The sequence below is a fragment of the Otolemur garnettii genome, unplaced genomic scaffold (genome assembly GCF_000181295.1).
Source record: "Otolemur garnettii isolate 467f Iridium unplaced genomic scaffold, OtoGar3 scaffold00167, whole genome shotgun sequence".
NCBI classification, from domain to species: Eukaryota; Metazoa; Chordata; class Mammalia; order Primates; family Galagidae; genus Otolemur; species Otolemur garnettii.
The window spans coordinates 2,648,769-2,672,573 of NW_003852562.1; the positions used below are offsets into that span (position 1 = coordinate 2,648,769).

A 23,805-nucleotide genomic window follows, 5' to 3' on the forward strand; every position below is an offset into this window, starting at 1 on the left:
AAGAGATTTATTGTACATCATAGTAACTAATTAATAACACCTTGTACACAAAAAATTGATTTTAAGTGTTCTTGTCACAAAATGAGCATGTGAAATAATGCAATATGCAAATATGCAATATGCTAAATAGTTTGATTTAGTCATTCCTTAATGTATCTCAAAACATCATGTTGTTTACTGCAAATGTATGCAATTTTGTCCATTAAAAAAAACTTAGAAATGCTACCGAAAGTTCTTTAGGCTCAACAGAAAAGACAGATTAAACCTTAGATATGCAGAAAGGAATGAAAACATAAGTAGCTCATGAATGTGAAAATCTATTTTTCTTCTTAATTTATTAAAGTACTTGGAACTTTTTAAGCAAAAATAATATTGTACTATGATGTACAGTTCTTCCACTAGCGTTGAACCAACTCAGTTCTCCCCCTCCCACTATAGGTCTCAGAATAACCATAAAATATGCTGGGAATGCAGGTTAGCTGTGCGTGGTGACACCAGTAGTTCCAGTTACTACAGAGGCTGAGGAAGGAGGATCAATTGAACCCAGGAGTTTGAGACTGCAGTGAGCTATGATGATGATATCACTACACACCTGCCCAGGTGAGACACTCTCAAAAAATAAAAACAGAAACAAAACTATCCTGAAATAGTCTAGGCCTTGTTCCTGTCTCTACCGGTAAAATCACATTTTGAGTTAGGGAAGAACTTCCCAGGACAGCCTGGGCTTTGTTCCTCTCTGCTGTGGAAGCAGGATAGGTTTCAAAGCTTTGCCCAGGGGTCCACGCTGCCCCTGAAGTTTATAACCACTAATGGGCCGCCTCCAGGGTCCCTCAGCTGTGGTAGAAGTGGGACATGTGCACAACTCCATTCACCCCAGCTGCTTTCCCCAGGCGTGGGGAACCAATTCACAATGGATCTGACACTACTTTGTCCCTGGCTACCTATAAGTAATAAATCCATTCCATGTAACTTACTGTGTGTACTTTTTGTCTCATCAGACTCAGACAATGGGTAAAACTGTAGCCCAAAATGCCGTGAGTGGAAGTGAATTTTAGACTCTTATACCTGGTGGTTGGCCTCATGCTGATCTCTGCCATCTTCCATGTGGTGGGAGCTCCCTTGAGATTAGTAATTAGCAAAACTATTCAGCAAGAGGTAATGCACATGACAATTAGAACACAGATCACTTCAGAGGGAATTCTGAATTAAATCTAGAGTTGTCAAATCCAAGATCTCTCCCTTTAATTTCTTTCAACAATGAATTTTAAATTCAATGTACAGGTATTGAATACTGTTTGTTAAATTTACTACCAATATCTCAGTTTTTGATATATTATAAATTGAATCAATTAAACTTTATTTTCCAGATTACTGCTATATAAAAATATAATTGATTTTTGCATATTAATTTAATACCTTGTGATACTGCTGAGTTAATTTATTGGTGAATAATTATCTCAACTGCTAATAATTTTCCATCTGCCTTTTTTTTCTTTGTCCTTTTTACATATTTTTCTTGCCTTATTAAAATGGCTAAAGAAGCTGGGCATGGTGGCTCATGTCTGTAATCCCAGCACTCTGGAAGGTGGAGGCAGGTGGATTGCTGAAGCTCAGGAGTTTGAGACCAGCCTGAACAAGAGTGAGACTCTTGTCTGTACCAAAAACAGAAAAACCAGCCAGGCATTGTGATGGGTGCCTGTATTCCCAGCTACTCATGAGACTGAGGCAAGAAGATTGCTAGAACCAGCCATCGGAGGTTGCTGTGAAGTCTGATGCCACAGCACTCTACTCAAGGTGAGAGAGTAAGACTCGTCACCGGAAAAAAAATATGACTGAAGATATGCACATTAACAGGTTTGGGAGAACAAACGTACTAATGTCTTTAACTCATTTTGAAATGTATCAAAAACATAGGATGGAGAGACGAACGACAAAGTATAGTAAATAGTCCTTGTAAATACTGGTATTAATGTTCAGTCAATATTTTTTCAATTTTCTGTATGCTTGAAACTTTAATAAGACATTAGAAAAACAAAGTAAGGATCTGGTTGTAAGAGAGGAGTATGATAAAGGATATTGCAAGGTTTGCTGAGACAGGCTGAAATGGGTGGAAGCCCAGGCACAGTTGGGGGCAGCTTCTCCACTGTATCAGAACACAGGGTGCACGCAAATGCAGACAGAGTAACATAGGTTACATGAAAATGATGGGACAGTAATAGAGACTTGGTTCTGGTAGCTGACGAATAAGGAGGTAAGGCTATATGCTCCAGATGAATTTTGAGAGACGTGTGGAGACGTGATCAGAGAAACTTGTTTCTTGGGCAGTGTTGACAAAACATTTACTGGTTGGTAGCTGTGAATTTATTACAGCGGAGCCCATGCTCAGCTGCCTAGACCCAGTTCCTCAGCTACAAAACAAGATAATAATGTTTCGTCCAAAGACTGTTAGGAGAATTAAATGAAAGAAGGCCTATAAAGAGCCTAGCACAGTCTCTCACATAAAGATACTTAATGTGATTCTAGAAAGACTGTGTCACGCCTACAGTTGCTCTTTAGGAAGTTGGTTAAGTTTCTTCCCGGCTGAATTACACAGAAGGTAACTTCAGTGGTCAATCAGCCAATTAAAACAGCTGCAACAAGCATGTAAGATACCAAGCCACAAAGGCACCAAATAGTGTTTGTAAATCAGCATTGGGTTACAATACAGACATGAGATTTATATAGACACTATTTTTACAAAGCTACAGAGAGGAAAGTAATTTGCTGTAAATCTTGCACACTCATAAAGAATATCTTGTGATAACACTTCAAATTTCCATAAGAATTATAAACGGGAAAAAAACAGGAGCAAATAACTAGAGACATTTAGGTTATCAATTTGAAAAGTATGAAATTATTGTTTTGTGTGGGAAACAGGTACAAAGAAAATTGCTGTGAAGGGTTGTATTTTGTGACTTATAATTTGGAAATAACATTTAAAGTAATATTACTCATTTCTGACATATCTCAGAGTATAAAACAGCACTTAAAACCACAAGAGTCTCTGTTGTAATGAATACTGCACAAAGTCAAATTCTGTGAACAAAATTTTAATTTACATTATAAAAACATTAAAAACTTTATACATAGTGATTCACACACAGGAACTAGGACCTTGGGTTAGAATTGTAGCTTTAAGACATTCACTGCCAATAGCTGGTAGCCAGTAACAGATCACAGATTTGCCTTCCCACTATAAACAACTAGAAAACTGGACAAAATAGATAAGGCAGAGGATGAGGTAAACTTTACAACCATCATTGCTTTCTTCCTAGAGGCAATTTCCAGCCTGCAGGGTAGGCAGGGAAAACCCAGGCATAGAACTGCGATAACATGGAGTTGAGGAGAAAAGAACAAAACTGAGAGAAGCTGAGGTGGCTGAATATGCTGGGCATATCCGGAGACCTGGAAAGAACAGTTACATAGAAAAATCATTCCAGAAGTCCGCATGAAAGTTGCCTTGCATCTTGGGCTGATTACTAAGATGCTTATTCATTAATGCTCTGCAAGGCAAGGCAAAGAAATAAATGAACAAACCAGTCCACCAACCAAACACTAGTAGAATAATAACTCCAGTAGTTCCCCACCAGGGGCAGAAAATGCATTCCAAGGCGTCCACTGGATGCCTGAAACTGCAGATAGTACGGAACCCAATTGCGTCCATCAGAACATGTTTCTGTTCATGTCTTCCATCCACAAATTCAACGACTACGTGCTTCTCAATCACTGTTGTAGTAACTCTTGCAATTTGCAATGTGACCACAAAGCTAGCACGAATTTCCTTTTCCCTCTTTAGTTTCACAGACAGAAGATTCATTACAGCTATGGATCTTAGCAACTTCAGCATACAGTATTTTTCTTGAAGTTGAAAACTTTCACCTTGCAGGAACGATAAAAATCATAGAAGTGTGGGGAAAAACTCTTGAAGATGTTGGCCTGGAGAAAGATTTTATGAAGACTTCCGTGGCAATAGCAACAACAAAAACAAATGAGACTTAATTAAACTGAAAATCTTCTGCACAGCTAAGGACACAGAAACCAAAGCAAACAGACAACCTTCAGAACGGGAAAGATATTTGCATATTATGAATCTGACAAAGGCTTGATAACTAGGATCTACAGAGACTCAAATTAATCAACAGAAAAAGAGCTAACAATTCCATCTATCACTGGGCTAGAGATATGAATAGAACCTTCTCTGACGAAGACAGACAAAGGGTTAACATATGAAAAAATGCTCATTGTCCCTAATAATCAGAAAAAGATAAATCAAAACCACACTGAGATACCACCTAACCCCAGTGAGAATGGCCCACATCACAAAGCCCCAAAGCTGCAGATGCTGGCATAGATGTGGAGAGAGGGGAACACTTTTACACTGATGTTGGGACTACAAACTAAATACAACCTCTTTGGAAAGAAGTATGGAGAATCTTCTAATCCTCAAATTAGATCTCCCAATCCCACTACTAGGCATCTACCCAGAAGAAAAAAATCATCTTACCATTAAGGACATTTGCACTAGAATGTTTACAGCAGTTCAATTTACAATTGCCAAGATATGCAAATCTAAATGCCCCTGACCAAGGAATGGATTAACAAGCTGTGGTATATAAGCATACCATGGAATACCATTCAGCCATAAAAAAGACAGAGACTTCTTATCTTTTGTATTATACTGGATGGAGTTGAGACACATTCTTCTTAGTAAAGTATCATGAGAATGGAAAAACAATTATCCAATGTACTCAACACTAATATGAAATGCTAATTAGATACTCTAATGCATGTCCACATAGACCAAAAACTCATTTCAGTTCAAGGTAGGGAGAGAAGTAATGAGGGAGGGTGAGAGTTAAGAGGGAGTGCTCCCACTGAATGAGCACGGGGTGGGGGGTATTGTGCACCTTTTGTGTGGGACATAACGACAGAGGGACTCTACCTAACAAAATCAAATATTTTGACCTAGTTGTTTGTACTCTCACATTAACCTAAAATTAAAAAATTAAAAAGTTTTTAAAAAGGTGAGAGGATCCCTTGAGGCCAGGAATTTGAGACCAGCTGAGCAACATCACAAGACTCTATCTCAACAAAAAAATTATCAAAGATTAGCTGGATGTGAAGTAGGAGAATGGCTTGGGCCTAAGAGTTTGAGGTTACAGGGAGCTGTGACGATGCCCGGCACTCTAGCCCTAGCAACAAAGTGAGGATGCTGTCTCCAAAAGAAAAAGAAAAAAAGAGCAAAATATATTTTTAGGCCAACCCCCCCCCCAAAAAAAAAAGAAAACAGAAGAACAAAAAAACCCTGAGAGAATTCAGCAGCAAACCTGCCTTACAAGAAATGACAAACACAAATAAGACATGATTAAACTGAGTTTATTTTCCCAACAGCGCTTCTGATGTAAGCTGTTACGTAAATACTGATACTGAGAAATAATCTGGAAGAATAACTGAGAGAAGTCAGAACATCATGCCTTCCAATCCATCCTCCATGAACTTCTTATAAAGTGCCATAAATTTGGCCACAAATGCTTCCAAGTGATAAATGGCTTTGCTACCCAGCTGCAGACGGTGTTCATAGTAAGCTGCCATCTGGGCCACTTCTCCTTTCAGCTGTCCATCACAGTTATGCAACAGTTCTGAGAGAAGGCCCTAAGAAAAGAGAGTACTCATTTTTAAAAGAAATTAGCTAAACCTGCTTTTTCTCATTCACAAAAATAAGCAAAACTTAAGTTTAAAATCTTTTTCATATATGTGACATCGTTAATTATGTGAACTGGTAGTCTTCAAATGTAAAAAAGTATCTTTTCTTTAATGTAAAAATGTGGTACCTATCTTCCACGTTCCTAATTCTAGGTATTTAACCACACAAGGATATATTGAGTAAACAATGCTTACCACAGCACTATGCATAATAATAATAATTTTAGACATTCCTAAAGTTCCACCAAGAGAGGTCACGTTCAGAACACTGTGACAGTCAACATACGATGGGTAAAAAGAACAGGGTAAATCTGTACAGCTGTAAAATAAGATCTACACTATACCATGAATGAAAACACCATGCAGAACACTGAGTAGTTTCGTGAGACAACATTTACATACTTGCTTCTATGTGAATGGAATAGGGTTCTGTTAAAATTACTCTTCCACATATGGAAGGGTGGACTTTTACTCTCTTCCTTGTATATTTGAATCACTTAAATTTTTCATGTATTACCAAATATAATTTCAATAAAAACAAATAAAAAAACAAGAATTCCCTAATATCCAGCAACCCAGAAATTGAGCTGGCTAGGTAACTTACAAGTTAAACCTTAAGCAACAGCTTAAAATATCCTACGCAGTCTGGGCTCTGCCTACCTCTTTAACCCCCTTTCCCAAGTACACTGAGTTCCATTATCTGAAATGCCTGCTCCCTGGCTATTCACGGTGTTCTTCTTTTATCCCCCAAATCCCAGCTTAAACATATCTTCTTCAAAGCAGCCACCAATCGCCTTCCGTAGCCCCCCCCTCCATTATCATCTTTTCACCTTAGGCTTTCCTTTACCACACTTTACATTCTGAAATGCTCTTACTTCATTACTTGTTTCCCATTCCCCCCACTAGACCACAACTCTCCCTGAAGCAGCCCCCCTTCTCCAGCACACCCCTAATGATGCCTGGCACACAGGAGAGGCTCCATAAATACCTAAGGGATCAATGAGCTGAAGAGAAAGAGGTGCCAATATATCTCAGTACATAAAAGCCCTGTGATCACATGCCCCAAGTCCAAATACCATGGTCATAAACAGTTCAGGATCTGAAATTGGATTACCTTCATTATAATCTCAGGAGGAATGCAATGAGTTAGAAGCTCATAGAGCCTTCCACGAACCTCAAGGAGCCTATATAAAACAAAATGATTGATATTTTATGATGAAAACAAGAGATGTTTTTCCAAGTACGTACAGTGCAGCTTTACTTTATGAATTAAATGAACAATCCAATATAAGCATATTTTCTTAATCTGTCACACTTAAGACACACACAGAAGCTTCTCTTAATTTCAGTTCATTTTTCAAAAAAGACAATTTTCAGAACTCTTTTAAAGTAATACATTTATATTCAGGGTTATTAATTATATCAAAATACTATAAAAATACCAGATAGATGTTCACACTTCATGAGTAGTCAAATTTGAGCCTATTTACATGGAATTTAGCAGACTTTAAAAACATATTAAATGTTTACTGTTTTTCTCCAGAGAAATGCTACCTGAAACATCTACAAAATGGCCATGAAAAGACAAACAATCGCTAGTCAATTACATAAGTGACAAAAGATGAAATGGGCATGAGATACAGTATAATGCCACTGTCTAGACTGCCCAGTGACACGCGTAAAAGCAACATGGCAGGGACACAAAGCTGTCCTGTCATGAAAGAGGCAGGACAAGAAGTTGCAGGTGAGCACAGAACAAGGCTAAGTGAATATGAACATTCAAACTTCTGAGCCCTTAACTCCAGGCCCTTCTCATCATATTTGTGGGAGGAAAGAGGTAAAGGAAGGAAATATACAAACACGATTTTAAAACAGCAAGAAAAATAGGCAACTAAAATTTCAAAGCACATAAAACAAGTAGCATTATCTTTATTTCTCTATATCTTACCTATCCCAAAGGAAAAAATAAGTTCTGAATTTTTTTTTTTAAGACAGAGTCTCACTTTATTGCCCTCAATAGAGTGCCGTGGCGACACAGCTCACAGCAACCTCCAACTACTGGGCTTAGGCGATTCTCTTGCTGAGCTCAGCCTCCCAAATAGCTGGGACTACAGACACTTGCCACAACACCCGGCTATTTTTTGTTGCAGTTTGGCCAGGGCCAGGTCCAAACCCGCCACCCTTGATATATGGGGCCAGCACCCTACCCACTGAGCCACAGGCACCACCCTATGTTCTGAATTTTTATTACAATAATCCTATAGCTATTTCATACTTCAGATAAATCAGATTTATAAAATATTTTTTTAAAGTAGAACTCCAGACTCCTTTCCTGAGGCTCCAGGAGTATGAAGCCCTGCTACATTAAACCTACACAAAAGTGAGCACCTGCTATGTGTAAGACATTGTAACAAACAATTTAACTCAGTCCTCACACCAGCACTGTCAAGGGAGATTAATCTTCATGTTTTTTTAGGTGAAAAAACTAAGACTCAGATAGTTTAAGTAACTTGATAAACCTGACCACAGCAAGGCATGACTCAAACACAGATCTGTTTGTTTCAGACTTTTTTTCTTTGAGACAGAGTCTCACTTTGTCCCCTTTGATAGAGTGCCGTGGCATCTTAGCTCACTAAGGCATGTAACACCTTAATCTGTACTAGAGTCACTGCTATCCCTACTAATTCCTCGGCTATGCTCTTTTACTGAAAAACCTCAGGTTCAGCAAGGGGAGGTTTCTATCAAAACTCATGCAGGTGACCCAGCATTTTAATTCAAGTCTGACTCAAAAGCTCATTAATTTCTCACATCTCAAAAGTAAAACCTGACTGTTAAGTGTAAAGTAATAAAAACAAAAGACATATAGTATGAAATTATTTAAATATGCATACAACTTATTTCTAAAAAGCTGCCTGAGGATCTTTCTAGCTATGCAACTGTGACATAACCACACTGTGTATAATATCTGCTACATGTTAACAGCTATGTCAGTCTGGGTTAATTTGTTATATTACCTAGTTTCAAAAAAATTAGTATATTCTATGTTAAGTATGTCTGTGTCCTTATTTCTTAATAAACTAGCAAGTACAAATTCTTCTGTTAGACAAACATGGGTGTTCTAGAACAACTTCTGTCTCTTAAACACTGAATGTCTCTGAACAAGTTATTTAATCTTCCTAAATCTCAAGAAGTAAATCTGCAAAGATGGTAATAATATTTTCTTCATAGGACTGTTATATGAAGTAAATGAGCCAACGCAATGTAAAAGCTGACATAACAATAAATGTCAGTTGCTATTCAAATTAGAAAATTATGACTGTTCTAAGATTAAACAAAAATCAAGACTATAAATATTAGAGAAACCTTAAGGTGTCAACAATCAAAAGTAGTCACTTAGCAATATAAGGGCCAATAATCAGAAAGATCCCAGACTTCCAGTATTTCTGCCCAGCCCCAAGGATGGAATTGAGCAATTTTTTTTTGTTTTCCCCAAAACTGTTAGTTCGAACAGGAAACAGAACTTGTTCTTGAACAAGCTAATTAATAAGCTGCCAAAATGTTAGAAAACTCGGAAGAAATTCATAAGCAACATTAAAAGATTTTATAAAGCAAAGCAGTAATCAAAGTTCTAAAAATGCATGTGCTGTCAAATATATCAAGTACTTAATTAAATCTCTTAAAAATAGGAAAGTTGTACTACCAAGTTTTGTTCTTTAAAGTCGTAACAAAAACAAGAAAGTCATCTATAGTATGAAAATATTTCATAAAAATAAAAGATTCCTAAGACATACTTTAAATTTTATCTTTGTAAGTGGTGAGATTTCTTCACTGAATATTAACATTTAATAAAATAGAATGCACACTGTTTCCTAAAAATAAGAGTTGTTTTCTGATAAGACTACTTATGTTTGGCATTTTTTAAATAAAATTATCAATGTCAAAAATTGAATTATGAAAACTCAAAGGAAACCTACTGACATACGAAGTCCTCACTGTGCATGATTCACAATCTATATCGACCAATCTGTGCAAGAGCTAAAGAACAGTTTACAATCCTTTCAAAGAATCTCTTACAAAAATTACAGTTCAGCAGATCTCTCTCTCTCAAGAAGAGAAACAGAGTGTATTCCTCTCATTATTATCTTCTTCTAAAATTAAATTCTAGTGGTTGCACGCAGTCTATTCTGCAACCTAACGTGATCTGCTACACTAATGTCCAAAGATGGTTTCTCAGCTCTGATAGGCAACCAGGATACGAGAGTGTGCTGTGGCAAGCCTTAGGAACCTTCTCCAGATGTTCTAAAGGTAGTGGAGCTTAACCCTGTCATGTCATTCTTGGTTTGGAAGACAGCAGACTGTCCTTCTTAATCAAAGCTGCCATAAATCAAACAACTAGACTAGGTTGAGGTATCTTCAGTATGGTCCACCATGGAATAATACACTCACAGAAGTAATGGAAACAACTTTGTAGGCAAATATGCCCAAAAGTACTTCCTAAGTACCAATGGTATACACACAATGCTATCTGTAATAGAACCATCATCATCACAAAGCACAGGGATTTCCAGTCCTCATATTACTATCACTCAGGCTCTTTTGCTCTTCACGACTGAGGAATAGTATCTTGGCAGGATAATAATAATAATATCTTCATTATATAAATGAAGAAGATGAAACTCTAAAATGACAATACCTGCTCAAAGACACTTAACTAAAAAGTCGGACTGACAGTCTGGTATCTTTCTAGCACATGATGCATCAGTACCAAGTTATATATTATTCTTTTCTATATATATTAGAAAGCTAGACATATTCAGTTATGTGTTAACATTAAGTCATCTGAGATCCTGAAAGGAAAAATAAAAATTCGAAGATTTAATTTATACATAAATTCTACTTACACGGGAACACTTAATAAAACCCATAGACATTACCACACACCAATGATTCTGAACCACTAAATTTCTTTTTTTTTTCTTTGATACAGAGTCTCACTTTGTCCCCTTTGATAGAGTGGCGTGGCATCTTAGCTCACAGCAACCTCAATCTCTTGGGCTCAAGCAATCCTCTTGCCTCAGTTTTTCATTTATAGCAGAGACAGGGTCTCATTCTTGCTCAGGCTCATCTAGAACTTGTGAGCTCATGCAATCCACCTGCCTTGGCCTCCCAAGAGTACTATAATTACAGGCATGAGCCACCGCACCTGGCCTGAACCACCAAATTTCTAAAATTAAATTCTACCTTTTCTTTACAAGTTTACTATTTAGATTCAGGATTTAATTATAATTCTAAGTGGCATACTGTCAGCAAAAAATAGCTACTGTGGGTATGATCTTGATCAGCACCTTTACCAGCACCATTTTATACTGTTACCTTTGTGGAGTTTGCTGACTGACAATAGCATTTGCAGTCTCCCTCAGATACACCTCCCAATCTGTCTCAGGGATTTCTTGATCTGCAGTAAAAGGATATCTACATGACAAAAAGAGGACACAAGAAATTAAACAGAAGTGTGCTCATGTCCCAGAATGTTTCTAGTGGCACCTGCCCCATCCACTCACTGTTGCACTCTGCAGGCTTCACACATAAGTAGAGCTTTTCGGAGATTTCTGCAAGATTTCTCTGCAAGTCTACGAGCCAGTTGTGAAGGAAGTGTCAGACCTTCCTTCTTGCACACAGTAGATAACACATGGCAAATCTACAAATAAAATAATTAAGGAAATGGGCACACATACTAAGGCAATTTCTGTTAACTTTATAGCCCCAAATAACCGTTTTGTTCTCACAATTCTTACAAGTGAAACTTAAAATAATAATAAAGGTATCTGACCATTCTTTATCTGACACAATATCACATATTATTCCCACTTCACAAAAAACTCCCAAAATCCATTAATCGCAGGAAACCTATTTAATGTGAGGAATTAGAATTTCCACTGATAGCTGTTAAGAATGATAAAGAAAAAAATATATATACATATACACAAATATGTATAAATAAATGTTTCAGACTTTGACTCCCTTCTTAGGGACAAAGTAGTCTCACATTATCTCCTTGCAAAAGTATTTCCTCCACCTTCCAGCCTCCTCCTCCAGCCAATTAAATCAGCTTGAAGAAGACGACATTAAATAACTAGCCCTTCCCTAGTTTAGTAGAATTCATAATACCTATCTGTTCAAAGTAAAAGATGATTTAAAGAGAAAAATTCTTTTTTATTATCTGGCATTTACTACTACATAAATTGATTTGCGCATCTACTAATGGTTTGCATCCAGGCAGTTACTTATATACTTCACTATGTTTTTACAGAAATAAAACATGACAGGGATGGACACACAATACTCAGAGAATCTGAATAGAATTTTCTCTGAAAAGTCATACTGGACTTACATCTTCAATGCTGGGAGCAGGCACACGGACTGCCAGGCATCTGCTACGAATAGGTGGTATCACTTTAGATGTAGAATTGCAGCACAAGATCAATCTGCAGGTAGACATATACTTTTCCATGGTTCTGCGCAAGGCATGTTGAGCATCTTTGGTGAGTTTGTCAACTTCTGTCAATAACACCACTGAGTCAAAGCAAAACAAAACAAATTTTAACCTGAGTTCACTCAAACTTTAACTTGTTCCTTTTCCTCCTCTTCCTTATTCAGAGTAAAATTCTAAATAATAAGCCTATTATACTACTCTTCCCATTGGGAAGTACAAACTAAAGTTATATACATGGTGAATTTATCTTTATTTTTTAAAATTCTATAATCAAACAAGAAACAACTAGATTAAATGAAGCTAAAATAAGTTACTTTGTTGTAGAATCACTGCAGCCTTTATTATTTACATGCAAAAAATTACCAAGACAAGGATGTACTGAACTGTATTCCCCCAAATATTTTATCTATGAAGCACATTTCTGTGGAACATTTTAAATCTAAAATCTTCAATGGAAAAGAATGCAATTTGGAAAACACTGGTACAAGAGATGTTGGCAAAGACATCTGGCAACATGTATAGTACGATTCTGCCTGGCCCTGACCAAGGATTGGCCTCAAAGTTCAGGAATAATTTGAAGGTGAAGACGAAGTCCAATTGTTGTAATTTTTCATTATAATATTAATAATCTTTCCTAGAAGATAGTAGTGGCAGACTGGAGCTTTTGAATCTCCCCCATAAGAACAAATAGAATTACTAAAGATTTCCAGACGAAAAGACCCATGGACACCTATGTACATCCACTTACGTAAAGATACAAACTTCAAGCAAGTGAGAATAAGCAGCTAAAAGTAAAAAGGCCCACAACGTATCAGCATCAGTGTGGGAAGAAGGAACAGAAACCCACTAGGCTTCTGACAGCCTTCAGGCAAGGAGAAGCCCCAAGTCACCCAGAGCGACACACTGGAAAGCATTATGGGACAGTCTGAAAGCAGCAACCTTAAGAGAAGGGAGTGCCAGAGGTGGCAGGTTCAAACCCAGCCCCAGGTCAAAAACTACAAAAAAACCCAAAAACCACTATTGCTGTGTCTAGTCTTTTGGGTGGCGCCTGTGGCCATATACCGGGGGTGGCGGATTCAAGCCCAGCCGGGCAAAACTGAAAAAAAAAAAAAAAGAAAAAGGGAGATTCCGTAGCCCAATCCATGGGTGAGAGCAAGGGAACTCTGATGTAGTATGGTTTGACAGAGCAAGAGACTCTGAAAATAACAAATGAAGCTCCTTTGTAAGACAATTCTCCACAACTAGAAGTCCCAGAAATAGAATTCAAATTGAAGTATTCAACTGAGAGACAAAGGAAAGAATCCCAAGAAAAGTGAAAGGAAGGAAGATGGGGGGCATGAGCTCAGAGCACAGTGTTCTATATTTTATCACTTTGTAAAAATAAAACAAGGGGCTGCTCTAGAGCCTTGGACCTAGAAAAACCCTCTGGCCTTCCCCTCCTTCCAAAGGAGGAAAAGTCACTTAACTTCAGTAAGACAAATGACCAACAGAAAAGGAACATGGCTGAATTGAAACAGTTTTAAGAAAGAGAAGCAGAGGAATAGAACATATTTATGGATATAGAAGAGTCAAAGTATTTCCTAAACTGTTACTTGCTTACTAGTTTTTGCTCTTTTTAAGTAACAGTAAAATTAATGTAAGAAAACGTAAATATTTGTTTTCATAATGCTAATTCAATTATAACTGAGAGCTGAAATCCTGTTAGTCCATTTTTTAATGACCCTAAAACATTTCATGTTTAAAAGTTTCACTGTAATTAGGCACTATCAACTTTAATTAAAATTTTAAATTGTAATCACATTTATTATATCTTCAACCTTTTCTTATAACAGATTAAGTATAAGGACATAATATAATACTTTGCAAATATATACATATCATTATTTTTGTTTTGTGTAGTGATGCTGGAATTAGTGACCAAGAAGTACTTGGTAGGCGGAAACATCAGTATATTTTAAAAAATTAATACATCATGACCAAGTAAGCGTTACTCCAGAAATGCAGAACAGTTTTAATATTAGAAAATTCAATAATATAAGCAATGATACTAACAAAACCAAGAAGAAAAAAAACTCCATAAAATCACATTCATGGATGCAGAAGAAGCATTAGACAAATTCAACACATATTCACATTGAAAACACCCAGTAAAATAGGAATTCCTAACTACTTACTACTACAATGAAATACATATACCTCAGACCAAAAACTTAGCAAATCACTAATTATGGGGAAATCCTAAGATTTTCCTTCCAGAGTCATGACATGTTATGTACTAGAGGGCAGACCAACATAATTAGACAAGAGAAAGTATTTACAGCCATACAAATTGGAAAGGAAAGGAAAAATTATCTCCATTTACAGATGATAGCAACATGTATCTAAAAAACCCAAAGGAAAACTATGGAAAAACTATTTCAGCAATCAGAGAATTTAATAACACAGCAGGGTATAAAACTAAGATATAAATTTTATAACTGTCACATAAAGAACAGAAAATATAAGACTCCATTTATCATAGCTAAAAATAAATTCATAAATTTAAATTTATTTTGAAATATAGAGACTGATGAGGAAAGATAAGAAACAGACTAAGAACACATACAGCAATTCAAAAAATAAAAATGAACAATTAAGAAAAATTATCACATTTGATATGAAAAACACTGTTACTCAAACTGACAAAGATCAAAAATAATTATCTGCAGTGTTGATAAATGTTGGGGGAAAATGAGCACTCCCAAACACCATTAGCAAATCTTTACCCACTTTCAGATTCACAATGTGGCAAAGTATATTAAAAGCATTAAATGTTGGCATAGTTATCATCACAAAATCGTACCTGTAAGAATGTACATATAAAGAAAGTACTGAAGGGAAGGGCCAAACCGTCATGCTAGTTGTCTCTATGTGATAAGATTACACCTAATTTTAAGGGGCTTTTTGCTGATCTAAATATTTGATAATGAACATATGACTTTAGTCATAAGAACATTTTAAAATCACGTAAATGCTTATTTTAAATAAAGTATTTTTCATTACTCATCTTGTTCTAAAATCATAAGTGGGTGGCACAAATAGTCCTTTTCCACAAAGTTCAATTCTATCAGACTATTAAATTCCCATGAGCACAGAGATCATATATGACTTATTCACTTTCATAAATTAAAAAAGAGCACTAATGTTTGGCAGACTCATAAAAAGAAATCTTTTTATCACATACCTTTAAAATCTCTTTGAGAGTTTGTCTCAAGTTGCTGTGACTGTGCCACTGTTTTTAACATCTCCTGAATTACCACTCGGTCATTATTTCCAGCATCACTGCACCAAACAAAAATACATATATGTAAATATTTAGAAAGAATTATGCCCTTATTCCTACTAAGTTATTACTAGAAAAATGTTGAAGAGTTTTTTTCCTTTTTTTTTGTAGAGACAGAGTCTCACTTTATTGCCTTCAGTAGAGTGCTGTGGCATCACACAGCTCACAGCAACCTCCAACTCCTGGGCTTAAGCGATTCTCCTGCCTCAGCCTCCTGAGTAGCTGGGACCACAGGCACTCGCCACAACGCCTGGCTATTTTTTGTTGCAGTTTGGCCGGGGCCAGGTTTGAACCCACCACCCTCGGTATATGGGGCTGGCTCCCTATCCACTGAGCCAAAGGTGCCATCCAAATGTTGAAGATTTTAAGTAGTTAAAATTTTAATCAAAATTAGCATTACTGACTGCATTAATCTACACAGCTATTATTTAATTTAAAAAATTAACATTACTAATTACAAATATAAACTTTTAAAAGTAAAATGTTTTAGGCTCATTAAAAATTACTGACACTTGGTTCGGCACCCATAGCTCAGTGGGTAGGGTGCTGGTCACATACACCGGAGTTGGAGGGTTCAAACCCAGCCAGGGCCTGCTAAACAACAATGACAACTACAACAAAAAAATAGCTGAGTGTTTTGGCGGGCATTTGTAGTTCCAGCTACTTGGGAGGCTGACACCAAGAGAATCACTTAAGCCCAGGAGCTGGAGGTTGCTGTGAGCTGATACCACAGCAGTCTACCAAGGGTGACATAGTAAGACTCAGAAAAAAAAAAAAAAAAAATATATATATATATAGACACTATTCAATATAAATATATATTGACACTATCCACAACTGGATTAACATCATTGAAAACACTAAACATGCTCTTACATTAAATTTACAATTAACATAAAAAGAACAATAAAAAATAATAGAGGCTGAGTGTGGTGGCTCATGCCAGTAATCCTAGCACTCTGGGAGGCTGAGGAGGGTGGATCACCTGAGTTCAGGAGTTCCAGACCAGTTTGACTCCATTTCCACTAAAAACAGAAAAACTTGCTAGATGTTGTATCTGGCGCCTATAGTCCCAGCTACCTGGGAGGCAGAATCAAGAGCATAACTAGAGCCCAAGAGTTTGTGTTTGTTGTGAGCTATGATGCCATGGCACTCTACCCAGGGTGACACAGTGAGACTCTGTCTCAAAACAAACAAACAAACAACAACAAAAAAAACTAATAATAGGTAATGGTTTGGCAAATATCTTAACACTTCAGCACCCACTACAGAAAGTTAGTACATAATACAGTTAATTGAGAAATTAGTTATAAAATACAAAAATAACTCTTTGAAACAGAAATTTAATCCTAATCTTCTCTCCTCTCCTCCCGGTAGCAAGAGTCTGAGAGAGAACAAAACTAGAGAAGTCTGTTCCCAGTACTGACCTGATTCTGATTCAGGGTACATAACCGAGGGAACAGGATAAGAAAAACTGCACTTAAAACACAAAGTCGGAACTCGGTACACTTTGACTTATTACAGGCATTTATCTGTCATTTACACCATTATTACTGCTTTGGCACTCAGGTGAAGTATCTCTCAAACCAACAAAAGTCACCTGGTCAATTTAGGAGGAACAGAATTTAATTTCAACCCCACCCCACCCCAAACAATCAGCTTATTCTCCAATTGGCTATTCTTGCTTCAAAGGAACTCACAATGAGAAAAAGAGGGCAAAGCAATTGACTTTATTTTCCCAAACAACCATCAAGTTTTTCCCACATACTATTAGCTCAACATACCCAGAGTTTCTCTTTTATGTTTATTTTTCTAGTCAAGAATCCAAACCATTTTCTGTCTACAGAATTAACACTCCTCCTACTTTTGGGATTAGACCCATTCTCACCAACCTTATTCCTCTTAATTTTCTTTGTCATACCCAGAAAAAATAACACCACCTGTTATAGTCCTTTTAAGGATAATATAATAGTAAAATAATCCATGTAAAGCTTCTCTCACAGTACCATACAGACCACACACACCTCAGCTTATAAAATATGATTCTCCTGCTCCATTCAGCCTTCCCCGCTCCGTGAAGTGGATGTTCACTATCGCCTCTGTACCACTGCCCATGCTGCCTTTGCCTGAGAATGTCCAGACCCTTGAAGCCTTACCCAACTTAGCTCCAGGAATAATTTCTATACCACTCAGTATTTAACTGTTGCTAAATAAGCTTTCAATGCCACCCCAACAAGATCTTATCATCTCATACATAAGACATTGTTTGGTGGACTATCTCTAACATCTTCTCATCAAGAAACCGAACAAAGAAAGTGGCAAAGAAAAGACATAGCAACCAAATTTGGTTTCTAAAATATTCACCACAGAAGTTATAAACTTTCTTTTTTTTTTTGACACAGAGTCTCCGTCTGTGTCGCCCTGGGTAGAGTCCTGTGGCATCATAGCTCACAGCAACCTCAAACTCTTGGATTTGAGCAATCCTCTTGTCTTAGCCTCCCAAGTAGGTGGGATTTTAGGTGTGTGTCACCATGTCCTCCTAGTTTTTCTATTTTTAGTAGAGATGGGGTCTCGCTCTTGGTCAAGCTGGTCTTGGACTCCTGAGCTCAAGCAATCCACCTGCCTCGGCCTCCCAGAGTACTAGGATTACAGGTGTGAATCATTGCGCCTAGACCATTATCAACTTTTTACACCCACTTTGTTCCTGAGTACTGGATGAGTCAATATAATTTAACAAAAACTTATTAACAATTCAGTGTACTTTGTATGAAACACTGTAGAGCAAGAAAACTTAAATCAATTGTTGAAGTTATTTGACAGAGAAGGCAAAGTGTGCAGGCTCTAGGTTTCCTATCAAGAAAGGAAGCTTCTCTTTATCTGTTTTATACCATGTGCTTGCATATATATGATTTTATTTCCAGAAAAGATTCTAATCTCCTTTTAAAAAAAAAAAAAGAAGTCTGAACACCATTTTTCTAAAAATGCTTATTTCTATACAGTATAGTATGGTTTACCTGGGATTAACTTCAAGGTGGTAGTTACTTGCAATAGTGCTAATTTCAATTTTTTTTTTAGAGGGAGTCTGTGGGGAGAAAAAAAAGTTTTTTTAAATTTTCATTCCTCTTTTGTATTTTCATTGTTCTTTCTTTTATTATGCACCCAATTTGTACTTGGTAAAAACATAAAACTTAAGATAAACACCATGTTTTAACTTCTTGATCCCATTCTTTCCTTGATGTGTGCAGATAAACGTGTTTTTAGATACATGAGGGCAAATCACACAGCCTGTTTTATTGTGACTTTTTTCTTTTCCTTGCATCCAAAAATCTCCAAATCATCCCCAGTTATCACCAGATCATCATCATAAACAATCTGCACCTAATCTTTCATAGCCATTTCCATGTTAACATAAAAATAAACAAATATATTTATAGAATGTCACTGCTTTTTATAAAAATAAAAATAAAAGATGATAAAATCATATGTATTTCTCTGTGTTTTGCTTTTCCTATTTAACAATAAAACTTGGCAATACTTCTCAGAAAAATGGGGTAATGTCATAGTTGTATATCAATATATAGCATGGATGTTCCACAATTAGCCATACAGATGGATACTTTGTTTTTGCCACTTAAACAATTCCAAAATTAACATACTTGTAGATACGTCTCATGTACTGGTCTCATTTCCATGGAAACAATTCTCAGTAAAGATCTGCTGGACTGAAGAGGATGTGTTTTGTAAACTTTAATACATATGTGTGTATGTAGTATATTCATAGACCAGCTGCTTTCTAAAATAGTCTTAACAATTCACTTTTCCACTGGCAACACACACTCTTCTCCAATCTTCCCCAACTGTTGTGGTTGTATCATGCCATTTGATCTTTCCCAATTTGATGAGTATATAACAGACACTACTTAATTATCACAAAGGTCAAACACCTTCACATCTGTTTATCGGTCAGATTTCTCTCTTGTGACTATGTTATTCAGTTTTCTACCAGGTTATTTGTCCTTTTATAAATTTTCTTCCCCTGAAACCCACATCTTCCGTGTTAAGTTTATCCCTACAATATTTTCCACCAAAATGTACAACTGGCACATCAAATTCAATGTATCTAAATATAAGCTAATCAACATCAGCCTAAAACCCAGTTATCCTCCGAAAGATTCTATTAATAACACCAACATCCACAGTAAGCATTTTTTTCAATAACTAGTATGTATACGACATGCTACCAATGGCTATGAAGGATATGAAAATAAATATGACACATTACGTACAAAACAAACACAATCCAAAGTAAGACATGTGTAAACAACTATAATCAAGGCAAAACAAATCAGGTACTATAAAAGGTACAAACTGAAGGTTGTAGAAGAGAAATTAACTTTTATGAGGTATGAGGAAGGAGACCTTTCAACTAGATCTTAAGCATCATCCCTTAGGAAAGAGCATAAAAACATACTGCTGGAAACATACTGGATGAGGCTGGAAATCTCAGACAGGGCAACATCATGGGAAGCTTCTCACCTCCCAAGCCCTCAAGCTTCCTTTGCCAATCCATTGCCCAATCTTTACCAAGTCATTTGATTCTTTGTTCAAAATTTTTCTCAAAATCATTCCTGTTTTTTTCATTTCCACTAATGCTCTCAGAACTTTAGAAACTTCTGTTCTAATTCCAGCTAAGACATCATCTTAGTAGGTAATCTGAAATGAATCTCACCCTCTATATTTTGCTTAAAACCTCCTGTTGCTCATATTCCCTCTCCAACATAAATGGCTTTGGTCTTGTTTTAACCACTGAGTCTAGGAATCAGTAGCTCTCAATCCTATGCACCAGGATCATCTGTGAAATGCTTATTTAAGTCATACGTTAAGCAGCAACTAGTGGGGACAGTGTATGCATATATGACCAGAATTGAAAATCCCTGCTAAAAATATTTGGAGGGCCTCAACGTAAAATGCTTACTGTGATAGTCTCATGTTCAATTCTCAATTTTTCTACTCCAACACCATAAAGTTCACGTAGAATACACATAATTCTTGTCTTTTTTCCAGCACCTGATGGTCCATACACTAACAAATGAGGAAAGTCACCACATTGCACCTGGAAAAAAAAAAGAACAAAGCATTTTTCCCTAGTCAACCTGAACTGTTCTGGGAAGTACCAAACTACTTTTTAAGTCTCAAATATTTTGTATATCTACTTATGAAACTCAAAATTCAAATATATTGATATTTGTATTTAATAAACTCTGAAATGTTGATTATTCCCCAGCACTAATTTTATATAATTTACATACATAGCGTAGTACATGCAAGATACAACACTAAATGCTAGAAAGGAGGAAATCCCAAACCTGGCTATCAGAATCTCCAAAAGAACTTTTTCAAATAAAAGAATGACTGATTTCTGGACCCTATCAAGTGTAACATTAGGATTCTATAACTCTGAGACTGCAGTCTTTCTTAGTTTGGACTCCTAGAAACTGACCCTATGATAAGAATTGAATGTAGTTGGTTTACTTGGGCGGTAAAGGAAAACGTCATAGAAAAGCAGGGATTTAGGCGCCAGCCACATACACCTAAGGTGGAGGGTTCGAATCCCCAGCCCAGGCCCGCCAAACAACAATGATGGCTGCAACCAAAAAATGGCCAGGCGTTGTGGTGGGCGCCTGTAGTCCCAGCTACTTGGGAGGCTGAGACAGGAGACTCGCTTGAGCCTAGGAGTTGGAGGTTGCTGTGAGCGTGATGCCATGGCACTTTACCCAGGGGGATAGCTTAAGGTTCCATCTCAAAAAAAAAAAAAAAAAGCAGGAATGTGAAATAAGAAAAGGCATCCAACCAATTGGAGTGTGTTATCAAGTTAAACACCATGCAATTATCTGGGCTTAATCCTTCTGCAGAAACCCTTAAAGTCATAACACATCACAGAGTTAACTCACCCAAGGGGTGGGAGAGCTGGGGTATACCCTCTCTCATCAGTCCTTTGTTGGAAGCCTGCTTAAGAAAGTGGATGAGGGGGAAAGAGGGCATTAATTCTCAGGCATTTCAGGTCTGCTTGCAGTGGTTTTCAACCTATGGGTCGTGACCCACAGGAACTGTATTAAAGGGTCGTGGCCTTAGGAAGGTTGAGAAACCCTGGCTTAGGGGAAGGCCTCAAGCCAAGCACAGATGTACAAAGTTGAAAGTCTCTGTGCATTTAAGATTCAAGGTCAAGGGGCCTAAGTAGGGAATGACAGTATCTGCCACACTACAGCACAAAGACAGTGTGATTTTTCAATAGCTTTCCAGGTGATTCTGATCACGTCAGGTTTGGGAAGCAGTGCCATTAAGGATATAAATCTTGTGATGCAAAAGTTCTGTAAAACACCATTATAGACGAAATTAAATACCTTATCAGAGGTGCCTATTACAGTCAATATTAATACCATACAAACTCATCCATCTCTGGCACTGAAAAAGAAAAACCTCAAGGAGAGGAACAATTCACCTAATATAGTACCCCCCAAATACTGGGTGCTCCACAAATACTTGCTGTCTTTGCTCTTAAAATGTGATTTAACCAAAAATAAAAGTGACACTTTAAATGTTTCATAGTTTCATTAAGTTGTAGATTAAACAGTAAACAAGAGAACATTTTAAAGCAAATTTGTTAACATATAAGACCAGTATATTAAATTGTCCCAAATATACATTTCAAATTCTATAAAGGTGGCCATAGAAAATAAGACAAAATGTATTCTTTGGCTAAGAAAATTAAAATCAAAGCTTTTCTTAGAAAATACAATCTAAAAAATATATAAAAAATACAATGTATAAATAAAGTATATTACTGTAATAGATTTATTTTGAGATAGTATAAATGTAATATCAATAATTTAAAGAGACAAAAAACTTTCATTTCACATCACTATCAAATTTTGTAATGACTTTCAGAGAGTCCTTTATTATTTCTCATTTTTAAAAAGCACTTAACAATTTTTGTAATTCTGAAAGAGATCGGTATCAGAAGACTACAGTGTTGGGCAAAGACATTTTTATCAGCATCTTATATTACTTTTAAATCTGTAAGAGGAGTGGATAAATGTTTTCTACAGACACTTAATTCTCCTCAGGAGCCTTCCTTCCTCTCCGTTCCCTACAGGAGTCACTTTGCTCTTCAGAAAATACTGCCATTAGAAACTTTTATCGACTACAACATAAAAATAGCCATCAGGATGGGGAGGAGGGGCTGAACTCAAGGACGTCCTAATATAACACATTTGAGAATTAAAATGACTTTAGGAGTTAACAAACATTTACAACATCTTCCCTGGAGAAAGAACACTGACTCCAAGAAATTTTAGGTAAGCCTGTTTAAAAGCAAATCTGCTCAAACTCCACCAATAGCTTCCCATCTCACTCTGTCAGCACCCCACCCCACCCCAATGCACACACCCCATTTCCTACTACTCTCCCCGCTGGCTCACTATCACCGGCTACACTGGCCGTCCTGAGGTTCCTAGGACGCGCCGTGCACACTCCAGCCCCAGGGACTTTGCACTTGCTGTCTCCCCCACCTGTTCCACTTTTTGCTCAGAAACTACACTTACGACTTGACTTTCTAACTTCCTTCAAGTTTTGGCTCAGATGCTCCTCTTTGTTTACAAGTACAAACCCGCACCCGCCCACTCTCTCCCCCTGGCCTGTTTTACCTTTCTCGCAGCTTTCAGCGCACAGGCACCGCCCCGCTTCTCGGGGCCTCCCTCTCCCCAGCGTCCCGGCCCCGCCGACTCACCAGGTTCCGCAGCTGGGCCGCCTGCTCCTTGTGATAGTCCAGCCGTCCCAAGGAGCAGGGCCGGTATTTGTCCACCCAGAGACTCATGCTGCCGCAGTTCCCGGCATCCGACACTTAAAAGTCCCGCCCGCGCGCCCTGCGCCCAGACGCGGAGACAAGTTTCCTGTGAGCGCCAAATCTCGCGACGTCACTGCCGGCCGCGTCCACAGCCGCGGGAACGGCTCAGGCAGAAGAACTACGGACACCGAGAGGGGACAGAAGTTGCCGCGGCGTTGGCGCCATCTAGGTGTAATACTCATTGCGTTTCTTAATTTTTTTTCTCTTTCTTTCCACCCTCTGTGGTATTCCAAAAACTATAAATCGAAAATACGATTCTGATCCTCTTCACTCAATTTGTTCAACAGAAATTTACTAAATACTATGTGTCGAACTCTGTCTTTGTCACTCGAAAATATTCACATC

The 23,805-nt window shown here is 37.4% G+C and overlaps 1 protein-coding gene across 1 annotated transcript; it reads right to left on the minus strand.

Moving 5' to 3' along the window:
- Nucleotides 1–5,419: 5,419 nt before the first annotated feature.
- RFC3 (replication factor C subunit 3) lies at nt 5,420–23,551 on the minus strand. The gene is made up of 9 exons (XM_003800129.3): nt 23,344–23,551; nt 20,533–20,670; nt 18,572–18,639; nt 15,459–15,556; nt 12,134–12,315; nt 11,304–11,440; nt 11,116–11,214; nt 6,857–6,926; nt 5,420–5,691 (listed from the first exon to the last, which is right to left on the minus strand). Exons 1-9 carry the CDS (start codon nt 23,428–23,430, stop codon nt 5,500–5,502), a joined length of 1,071 nt encoding a protein of 356 aa, XP_003800177.1. The 5' UTR covers nt 23,431–23,551; the 3' UTR covers nt 5,420–5,499.
- Nucleotides 23,552–23,805: the final 254 nt, after the last annotated feature.